The sequence below is a fragment of the Limulus polyphemus genome, unplaced genomic scaffold (assembly GCF_000517525.1).
Source record: "Limulus polyphemus unplaced genomic scaffold, Limulus_polyphemus-2.1.2 Scaffold353, whole genome shotgun sequence".
In the NCBI taxonomy this organism is placed as follows: Eukaryota; Metazoa; Arthropoda; class Merostomata; order Xiphosura; family Limulidae; genus Limulus; species Limulus polyphemus.
The window spans coordinates 215578-227212 of NW_013665963.1; the positions used below are offsets into that span (position 1 = coordinate 215578).

The 11635-nt window shown below is 32.9% G+C and overlaps 1 protein-coding gene across 1 annotated transcript in view; it reads left to right on the forward strand.

The window, feature by feature from the left end:
* The window catches only part of LOC106457626 (1-phosphatidylinositol 4,5-bisphosphate phosphodiesterase-like), a 96666-nt gene that overhangs the window by 82354 nt on the left and 2677 nt on the right, over positions 1–11635 (forward strand). The window contains exons 21-23 of the mRNA XM_013917061.1: positions 7484–7583; positions 10110–10214; positions 10440–10589. Coding sequence (XP_013772515.1) covers positions 7484–7583; positions 10110–10214; positions 10440–10589 — 355 coding nt within the window. The remainder of the gene's footprint in view (positions 1–7483; positions 7584–10109; positions 10215–10439; positions 10590–11635) is intronic.

Genomic DNA, 11635 nt, shown 5'->3' on the forward strand with positions numbered 1-11635 from the left:
TGATTGGACATTATTTTTATTTGTGAAATCATTTAGAAGGAACCAAAATTGGACAAAGGTTGACATGATCTGATGAAAGTTGGGGAGAGCAGGTATATTAAAAATTCACAAAACTGTTTTCAGGCATGAAGGACATTTTTTTTTTTACAAATGAAAACATTATTAAATGTAACATATTATAAAATTACTTTCATTTGCATAAGTTATATTATATACAATCTCATCATTTTGCATTAATCCAACACATCTGTCTTGTTATAAATCTCATTAAGTACATTCAAATTTAAAATATATTGTTAAGTCAAAAAGTTTGCTTCTAAAAATTTAAAAGTGCTTTGTTTTAGTTAAATTTTGTGACATAATAAGGCATTTTTGGACTTAAATGCATTTCAGAGCTCCTGTTCAACAAACTTAGAAAAAATGGAAAAGTTAGAACCAACTTTTGTGACTTCCTGATCTGATAGTTTATGTGCCATTACATTATCAAGCCACTTTTTTTTGCTTTAGAATTGAAAAAAGTCTTGTTGAATAGTCAGAAGTTTATGCATGAACATACGTAATATTCTGTATCTGCCTTTTAAAAGAGTTTGTAAATGCTTCCTCAGTAATTTCCATGTAATAGTTCTAAGTTATACATGTGTACAGTTACCTGATATCCACAAAAATGAGAACTCTATTAATCTAATATGCATATAGAGATATCCAATGATTTACGACAGGTAGAAAAAAAAAACAGAAGCAATCATAAAAGTCAAAATAACAATTAAACAAAAACACTGTTTGCTTAAACAAAAATAAAACTTTGAAATGAACTTATTATTTAGTGGAAATGCTACATATATTGCAGAATTATAAAATTAAAAAAATAATTATTCAGTTTAAAAGTAGAGTGATTGTAAGTAAGAATAATAAGCTAAAAGAAATTGAATCACACACAATCAAATGGTTCAAGAGGGCTGTTAACCCTTTCTCTACAGGTACCCTTTCCTGCACATGTCACAACCATTTTGCAGAGTTACATTTAAAGTTTAATTAAACTACTTTATTATCAATGCATAGGAATAAACTTGAAACTAAAATGCAGTTATTAAATCCATTTTTAATGTCATATAATTTTTAAGATCTTAATTTTATGAGGAAATATTTTTTTTAAATCCTCAATCTTCCCTAGTATGCAAATTATGACATTTGCTCTCCAGATCTTCCCTCTTCTTTAATGTTAATATTTTCCTTACCTGAAAATGTATTTCTGATAGGTACTCACCTCTGTACACAATTAAGCTATCTTCCCCATGCATCTCCTTTAGATATTTGCATGATACTAACTTTTAGGCAACTCCCACCTAAACTTACAAGATTTTCTCATGGATTGTGCTATTCTATATTGACATTAAAGCCCTCCACCAATGGGAAGGAGAAACACCTTGCAGATTAACTTCCTCTATTCTTTTGCACTCTTGAATCTTCATTATTTGACAAGGCAAGTAATACTAAAGTGCACTGGAAGTGGGGAGGAAGGGTGGGAATGTGTGTGCCAAAGTGAATATCTGTTTTCAGGTAAGAAAAATTTTAACATCCCATCCAAGACAATCACACCGCTTCACACAATTAAGCTAAAACCCCACCTGAAATGATGGAGGGGCTGATACAAAGATTTAAGTAGATAAGTACACTTCAGAAAGTGCCTGAAAGAAACCCATGGAGTGTGACATCTGATGGCAGGAGCTTCACAGGGGCACAATCATGGGAGACTGCATCTCAACTCTTCCAGAGTATGCTTTTCACCAGGAAAAAGGAACAGGCAAACCAGCCCCCATGAGTCACAGGGATGAATGCATTAAGAATGTGGCCATCCAAGTACTTGCACACAAAAGGTTGGAGAGTCAACATGTGTATCATAGTTGAGATGCTTTCAGATCATACCACCTGCTCACTTCAACTGAACTGTTGCAGGAGGGGGGTACAGTTTAGTAGTGTGCTCATCTCACTCAACTGGACAGGTGATGTTTGCAGAAGAGGATGGCACAATTGCATAGTTTGCTCACCTCTACTCAACTGCAGGAGGAGAGCACTGTATAGTGGTGTGTGTGTTCACCTTGACTCTACTGGACAGTTGCAGGCTGCAGGAGGAGGACAATGATCCTCTAATGTGCTCACCTGAACTCTACTGTACAAACTCAGGCTGCAGGAAGAGGGCATATGTGACATATTATAAATATAGTTATATGAGAGGTGACCTGTGCTATACTAACAATGTCACCACCACCACACTTCTCACTGATTGACACCTCTTGTTTTAGCCCCAGTGGTTAAGTCCCAATCAATGAGAATTGTTCATGGTACACCACCCCAATGGCTTTGAACTGGTAAGTGGCAAGGGTCTCCTGTGCTCGACTTGAATAGAAAGAGGGAAGGTGTATGTGTTGGGGAGACCCAGAGAAAATACCTGGATCCCCACTTGGCCTGTTTCATCCAGAAAGATCTTTTACTGAAGACACTGCAACAGGTGACCACATATCCCTATTTTGAAAAGACAGCAGCACAAGCTAGGGAAGCAGGCAGAGAACCCCCTGCTGCTGTCATTTTCCATGATAGTCCATGGAATAGGTACGGTCTGGATTGGTTAGTAATCATATATATATATATATACATATCACAAGGACACCTCAGGTGGTCTTGCAGAACACACCATCTCAGCAGTGGGCATATATGGAGCCAGAGCAGATAGTATGAGTGTTTTTCCATTATCCTAGCTCGATATGGAAGTTTGGGAAATAAGTATACCCTGGGAGGTACTACCAGCCATGTGGCAGAAAATCTTATAAGCAAATGCTGTAATAAGAAAAAGGAAATGTACTCACCTGTCTAAAGATGGTGGGTAGACTGTAGGATGGTGAATGGAGGCAGGTGGTAACCTACAGGAGAAGAGAGAGCCATTGGAACGTAATGGGTCCAAAAAGGATTTAGCATGAATGCCAGCAGTGAGAGAAGGTGGAAAAACGTAAAATTCGTTAGGGTTATGATTGTGAAGGAGGAAACAAGAAGAGTCATATGACACAGTGACAAGAGACAGAATGGAACATACCTGTGCTATAAGGTCGTGATAATTTGAGGAAGTTTCAGTATTATCATCTACAGGAAGTAAGTTCCTAAGGTATAACTAGGAGGAGGAAATAAACAATCCAATCCATTTTCCTTCTCAATCTCCTCTCCAAAATGAGGGGAAGGGAGGCCTGACAAATGGATGAAAGTTCCCAGCTTAATAAAGGAACCCACTACTTTATGCACAATGGCCGTTATGTCATCGTCATTCAACGTGCCTCCAGTAGTATTATGTGAAACTTGACTTGTGTAAGTAAATTCTCCATTCATACAAGAAACTGAAGATGTTACATGAGCTTGTGAGTTCATAATTTGAAAACAGAAAGGAAATTAAGTCATTTAAGTTATGCAAGTCATGGTAAACTGCCCAAAACAAAACGTCTGATACGTTCAGTGCTGAGGAAAAGAATGAAGATTCATGAATGCAGAAGCATAGAGGGAGTTAGTGTTCAAAGAGGTGTCTTGCCATCCCCCTATTTGTTGAGGGTTTTTGCTGTATAATAATGTCATTATGTAGTAGCACAATTCACGAGAAAATCCTTTGAGATTAAATTGGAGTTGTCTAAAGGCTAGTGGCATGCAAATCTCTAAGGCAGATGCACAAGGAAGTAGTTTAATTGTGTACAGAGGTGTCTATCATCTCGAAATTATTTACCACCCCTCCCAAAAGTATGGAATTTAATGTAAATTACTCATCATAATGTAGTTATTAAACAAAATTTTTATAGCCTTTAAACTTATTTGTTTATGGAGCCATAAACTAGAAAATCAGACCCACACCCACCTGTCACATCCTTTCCTTCACAAATTGCCAATAGTTTTCTCTGATGTTTAATGCTGTATTATTTATAACCATTAGAAAGCTAAAGTTTTAATCTGTCAAATGATGTATTATATTTCACTTCCAGTTCAAACTTTATTCACACGAGAAACACATCAACGAGCTTAGCTGAATTTCAACAATTCTAATCGTGTAGTTAGAGAGCCAGAAAAATTATTATAGTTATAGGAAATTGTCTGTTTTTATGTGTTATTATTTCTGTATTCTTAGGTGCATTATATAATTGAATAGAAAATTATTTAGTGTAATACAATAAAGTAGGCTTAAGTTTCATTGGCATTCAACAGCAAGAAAAACACCCAGATAAGTACTATTTCTTGTTTTTCTTGTGCATTCTTTAGTTGTTATTATAAAAGTAACCAAAATGTCAAAAATTAGAGACTTATTAGGTTAGATAAGGTAAGATAATAAAAAATAATAACAAAAGTTCTTCATAAGGTATGTTTGTGAGGAACTTGTGTGTTATGTAATTCGAAGTAGTAACATGAGATACACATTTGTCGAGTGATTTACAACTTGTGTGGCAGAATTATTAGTTAGACATGGTTCAAATGTCAATAGAACAATAAAATTAAGTATAAATAGATGTATACTGTTATGAGCTTTAAGCTATTAAAGATAAACAATTGTGGTTTCCTGTTAAAATTTGTTGTCATCCTAGAAAGAAAAGAGGGTAATTTAGTTTTTTTCCTAATTGTTTATGGTGATTACAGTCAAACTGACTGACCCCATATAAAGTTAGGGTAGAGCACATAACAGACAAAATATAAGGTTTTTCTTTAAATAAAACGTTTGATATTTATTTAGGAGGTTTTAGAGATTATGGAAATAAAATTTTACAATTTTCAGATGAAGAAAAGTATTTTTAATCAGAACATGAAAATCATTTTTCACTCGGAACAGTAAACATTTTGAGTGAGTTTGACTCCATATATTTACGGAGGAATTTTTAGTAAAAATACTTAATTACAAAATTTGATTTCTTATGTAAAAAGACTTGTAATGTTTACTGATAGCCTGTGAAATTTCATGAAAATACACATACATTATCAATAGATTATAGTATGATTAATCTCATATTTATTTTGGTGATTACGAATTAGGTGCAATGCACCTAGTCCATATGGAAAGAATTAACCAAAATTAAACTTCCACTACATGTCTTGCTGTATCAGGATCAGGGCTTAATATTATCTGCTGTCCTCAAAAGTCAGATCTAAAATTGTCAAAAATGCATTCACAATACATATTCCCATTAGCTGACCAATCAGAAAAGATCACTGATATGTAGAATTATTTCTGCTTCATGTGACAGCCCCAAGGTATCCCCCAAACACATGGTCTAAAAAGAAGGACACAGTGCAAGTAACCCACAAAACAGTGGATAAGTTTATTGACTAGTCAAAGTACTGAAGTAACACCGCAGGCTGACATTTTGCACACAATCTCATCTGGAATTAGAATGTTCCACAATTTGAACTTTGAAAGCTTTAAGAATTTTGTAAATAAGAAACATACACTATAGGAGAGTAAGGTATGTAGTATTTGTATTGAAAGTTATTTGCAAGTAATTTTTCGATATTTCTTGAAATGTCCAGTTTGTACTTAACTGGTCTAATCATTGCAATTATAAATATTTGTATGCAGTATCTATATAAACAGTTCATGAAGTGACCAGTTTGTATGTCAGTTAATAATTGAAACATGAGTTTTAGAGACAAAAGTTGACAAAAGTCCAGTGTTTACTGCAGCAGTAAATAATGGGAATATTTAGTGTCCCAAAATGATCTAGAATGCACCAGAGAGCATTTAGTCTTCTGTTCCCCAGACTCCTGGCTTTTAAAATGGACTGGGATCTAGAAACAGCAAAAAAAAAAATTATTTGCTGTCCTTATCCCCGCATTTTGTATCATCACCATTACTCCTGTTTGCACATCTTACTTAAATATTAAACATTTTAAATTTTTATACAAAATAATTTTCCAACATTTGTTGTTGAAACATTTTTATGAGTTAATTGTACATCATTTTGATGTCCCTTATTAATTTCTTCCTGGCTCTTTGCTTAAATTGTCATCAAGAATAGTACTCCTTTCTAATCAGTTAAGCCTAATCTCCCACCTGATGATGAGCTTGTGAAAGCTTGTGGTTAAGTAAAAAACATTATTAGGTGGTGAAAAAGGTATGTTAGATCTATGCTACTTATTTGTCACAAGATTAACAATTTCCAGTTCACTTCTGACAAGTAATAGTGTATCATATGACAGTGCACAGATTATTGGCTCATTGTGTTTTTGATATTTGTAACTAAACATGCTTTCAAAGTGTCATTGTTATATTATAAGATTATCTTAGTTTTCAAAATTGAACCTATCATATGAATGCTAATTTCAATAAACATATTTCTGATAATTTGTCTTCAAAGAGAATGAGGCATGCATATTTTGCAGTTATTGTAATTTTAGATATAGAAGCTATAAGTAGATGGCAGTAAGAATAGATCTCATTTATCATTTTATTATTAAGTTATTAATATTGATAAAAAACACAAGTCAATATATATTTTCTATTGGAAATAATTATGGAAACATGAACAAAATAGGTATAAAATGAAAGTATTATGGGATTGCTCTCCCCTGTACAAAAGTGAATTGCACAAGAGTGCAGTCATGTATTGATAGTTTACACTGTCTTCCAACCAATCAGACAATGTTACACTAGCATAATAGACAGTATATTATTCCCAGCAATAGTATGATATATGCACTCACAGCTACCAGGAACAAAATGCCATATGAAGAACATGTAGAAATCAAAGTTTTTGACTAGTAAAGGCTAATCCATATGACAGTTTGGAGCAAAACCTGAATATTATCTCCAGAATAGTAAGATACACTTTATCAAGAAATTGCTTCAATGGACATATAACTATTTTCTTTGATAACAGAAAACATCTACAGTGAAGCATACTAGGGGACCAGTACAAGTATGGATGCATATTTTCTAATGGTATTGGAAATTACAAAAAATTTATGCTACCCTGACTGCTGACAGGAACAATCATATTCTAATCCATTAGGTGATTCCCTAAGAAACTAGATCTGTAAGGCAGGAATTATCTTCCTCCAAGGTCATGCTCCCAAGCATGCAGTAAATGTAGTGGAATGATATCTACAAGAAAAAATAAAGCTGATGGAACACTTATAACTATGACTCGGCCAGAAACGAATGCAAATATGAATATTATTAGGCTCTAAAGTTTATATAGAAAATGAGAAAATCAAGAGACCCTCAGCTGAATTACAGAGAGTAATACAAGATGTTTGGAAAAATATTTCACAATCATACAGTGATAAACTTATGTAGGAAATATTTTATCACAAAACAAGTCTTTGTGTAACTTCTGCTTAAAGTCATAACATAAAGAATAAAATAAAAAAAATTGATTATTTTTTGGTAAAACTTATAGTACAATTTTTTATTTTATGTTAAATGTCCTTTTATATTGTGTATCTTTATGATTTACCTATTTGTTTGTAGGTGGTGTTACCTGATTTAGCTGTGATTCGTATAGCTGTATTTGATGAAAATGGAAAAATGTTGAGTCAAAGAATTTTACCAATGGATGGTTTACAGGCAGGTTAGTATAATGTAGAAAATATTGTATCTTCTACTGATTTATCATTTTTATACTACTTATGCTAAAACATTAACAACATTTCATTAGAAACACTTTAACTATTGTTAAACAATAAGTTTAATAATAATGGACAAGAAAAAATTTGCTAATAAAGAAAACTCAAGTGAATCGGGGTAATTTGATGGTGCTGATTTCAAAAATGTAGTCAGAATTTGTCCATTATCTCTATATTTGGAGTTATTTTAATATCTTAATATTTTATCAGCACTATGTGAAATACCATGCAATCAACTCATTACAATAGATTTATGTTGTGAAATTAAGTTTACTTGGACAGACTAATGAGTAAAAGACATACATTTTTGATAACTTCTAACATTGTATTGTATTGGTGTAAAATTCCAAATATATGTTAATATATATGCTATTTGTTCTCGATATGATTGTAGTGAACTGCACCACTTTTGCTTCATTCCCACACTTACCTGCTCTGCCCGGGAATCACAAAACCCTCACGTGATCAGTTTGCTAGAGCATTCAAGAAGTCCCTTGATTGAGCATAATTAAGTATAGTTCGAAAGTGCAAAAAATCACCCACACAATTTCTTATATATTTGTGGAAAATATTTTACAGTTTCATGAAGAAAAAACATCACACACAAGGTAAATGTAGCTTACTACCACTATTTTGGGTGTAAAATTGATTATCAAGAGAAACATTGTGCCCCACAATAACAGACTTAACAGTCATCTTTGCATGATTAATGTTTCTGGATGTTCAGGGAAAACCAAAAAATACATTAAATTTCCAAATATTGCATCTACAATGAATCCAGTACCTCATGGGGATAATCTTCCAGTGCTACATCCATCAGCGAATTTGGAAACAAAATAGTTATTCGGTGATGAAAATAATGAATCATCTTCATCTAGTAATTCTATTCCTGTGGCACTTCAACATCAACTGCCTCATCTGATCACATAAGATAAGCTAAATGAACTGATTCGTGACTTGTCTCTATCAAAGCAGCATGGGGAACTTCTTGACTTTCGTTTACAGCAATGGAATTTATTAGCTCCAGGAACAAGAGTTTCAATTTACCGAAGTTTCCATCAAAGTCTTGCTTTTCACTACAACATGCAAAATATTTTGTGTTTGTGTACAGATGTTAATGCACTAATGGAAGAATTAGGTAATGAACACCATCCTGAAGAATGGATATTTTTTATCGACTCATCTAAAGTTAGTCTGAAGGCTGTACATTTCCTGTCACTCATGCTGTGAAGATGAAAGAAACTTATCCAAGCATGCAGATTATACTTCAGGCCATCAAAGTTATTGCACTCCTACTAGGCCTGAAGAGTGGGTATACCAAACCTTGTTGCTTTATTGTGTCTCTGGGACATCTGAGAAAATAAAAATCATTTCAAAAAGAAGGAATGGCCAGTGTGAGAGAATTACATACCAGGGAAACAGAATATCAAGTATCAACCTTCAGTGAATCCTCAAAATATGTTTCTGCCCTCATTTCAAATTAAACTGGGACTCATACAGAATTTTGCAAAAGGAATCAACAAAAATGGTAATGGTTTCAAAAATCTATGTGATATGTTTCCAAAAATCAGTGAAGCAAAAATGGAAGGAGTGGGCCACATACTTTGGAAATGCTGATGGATGATGATTTTGAAATACTCAATAAGAAAGAACTTGCTTCCCAAAAATCATTCAAACAGGTTGTTAAAATTTTGTTAGGAAATTACAGAGATGAAAACTATGCTGTGGTGATTGATGATATGCTCGAGAACTACAGGAAAATGGGGTCTAAGATGTTGTTAAAGATGCACTTCTTATACTCCCATTTAGACTTCCTTCCAAATGATCTAGGTGCATGAGTGATGAGAGCTTCCACCAAGATATTTGTACAATGGAACAGCAATATCAAGGATGATGGAATCCTGTGATGATGAGAGGTTACTTTTGGTTCTTACACTGTGGAACTGAAAACATACACAAAATTTGCAACAAGTCAAGCAGATATTTCGTAATAAAATAAAATACTATGATGAAAGTTTTGAACATAGCATGAATGTATTTTCAGTATATAATCTTATTATACTCCTTAGTTTTAAACTAGTATTGCTATTATGTATTGTTTTTGAACATTCTTAACTGCAATTTTCAATGATTATATAAAGTTATTAAAGAAAAAGCTGTTATTTTCATGATATAAAAAATATTTTGAATAAATCTATCATAACTTGAAAACTAGAGGTAATCAGTAATTTTCAACATGATTTTTAGAATCAGTATCATCAAATTAATTAGAACCAGATGCATTTTTTTCTAGTAGCAGAGAAATGTTTTGTTATTGTTGCCCAGTGTAATCCATTATTTATTACTAAATCTAACATATAAGTTTAAAAGTACTTTTTTGTAGCCATTACTGCATATGCTTAAAATGTATTGAAACACCAGATCTGTTAAATAGTCGCTTGATGTAATGTTTTCAAGTATTTTCAATGTAGGCTATCGTCATATTGCCCTTCGAACTGAAGGAAACTTTCCCACATCTCTAGCCATGTTGTTCATTTGTATTGAGCTGAAGATTTATGTCCCTGATGGATTGGGAGGTGGGTAACACACAGATATGTATATGAGGTTTTACTTTATTTTATTTGTGGATTTGTTTATTTTTAAACTAATTCTTTTAAAATTGCATTCCTTCTGGAATGAAAAAATAATTTAAGGACTAGTTGTTTTAAAATAGTTACATGTTTGTTGAACCTGTATATTTTTGTAACTAAGGTACAGTTATTCAGTAAGTACAATTTTGTGCTTTGTTTTTATTTTTCCAGATTTAATGGATGCCTTATCTGACCCACGAGCCTTCTTGTCAGCCCAGGAAAAGAGAACTGCCCAAATGAAGGCAATGGGCATTGAAGAAGCTGATATTCAGACTAAAGACCTGAAGTTAGGAGGCTCAAAAAAGGAAGAAGATAAAAAAGGTGTTTAAAAAACTAACTACTTGTTGTTGAAGAACTACAGCTTAGAAATCTTAGCTTAAATGCTTAATTTTTTTCAGGCTCTTACATTAATGAACTGTTCCTATGCATTAGGTGACTTACATGTAAATACAAAGGAGATTAAATATCTTTCACTAAAAAGAAAAACTTATTAAATGTTAATATGTTTTTTTAATCTACTTTCAACAAGATACTTCCATCCTCCATTTTATTTACTATTATGTGGAGTTTATCTTGATTGTATGTGTGAATTTGTTTAGTTTTAGACAAATATAAATTTCAAAGTTATTGTACTTATTTGTAGCCAGTACCAACTTTGCCTAAACTTTGCATCCAGGCAAGTTAATATGATGTAAAAAATTTATTATATTTTTATACTATTTGCTCTAAAAAATTAATCATCAGAAGCACTTTAACCAAAGTAGAACATTTTGTCACATTAACATTTACCTCATTAAAGAATATAACTGTAGTATACTTGGCACGCAGTGCAAGTTCCTGGCTGATTCTGTGGTTCTATCTTTATCATGCCATGTGTAGTGTAATTGCTGTGTAATGAGAGATAAAACCACTTTCTATAATTTGTCCTACATTATGACTGACAGTTGCAGGGCAAATAGGATCTTAAGTTGTATCTACAGAAATATTGAATACAAGTCTAAAGGGGTTTTAATGTCATTGTACAGGTCACTGAATAGGCTGAATTTGGAGTACTGTGTTCAGTCTTGGGCTCTTTACCTTTGGAAGGACATTGAACTATTGAAAAGGGTTTGGAGGGCTATTATAATGATACTTGGGATGGAATGGTTATTATATAATGATAAGTTATAATTAATGAAATTTTTTCCCCTTGCAAAATAATGAGTTAAAGAGTATCTGAATAAGGTATTTACAGTTGTTAAAGAATTGATATTGTTGATGCGTCATCTTTTTCCATACTTAATGGTGAGAATGGTAAGACTAGGGGACACAATATAAATTTTGGCAGCATAGGAGTCATATTCAGCTAAGACAGCTTTATTTTACTA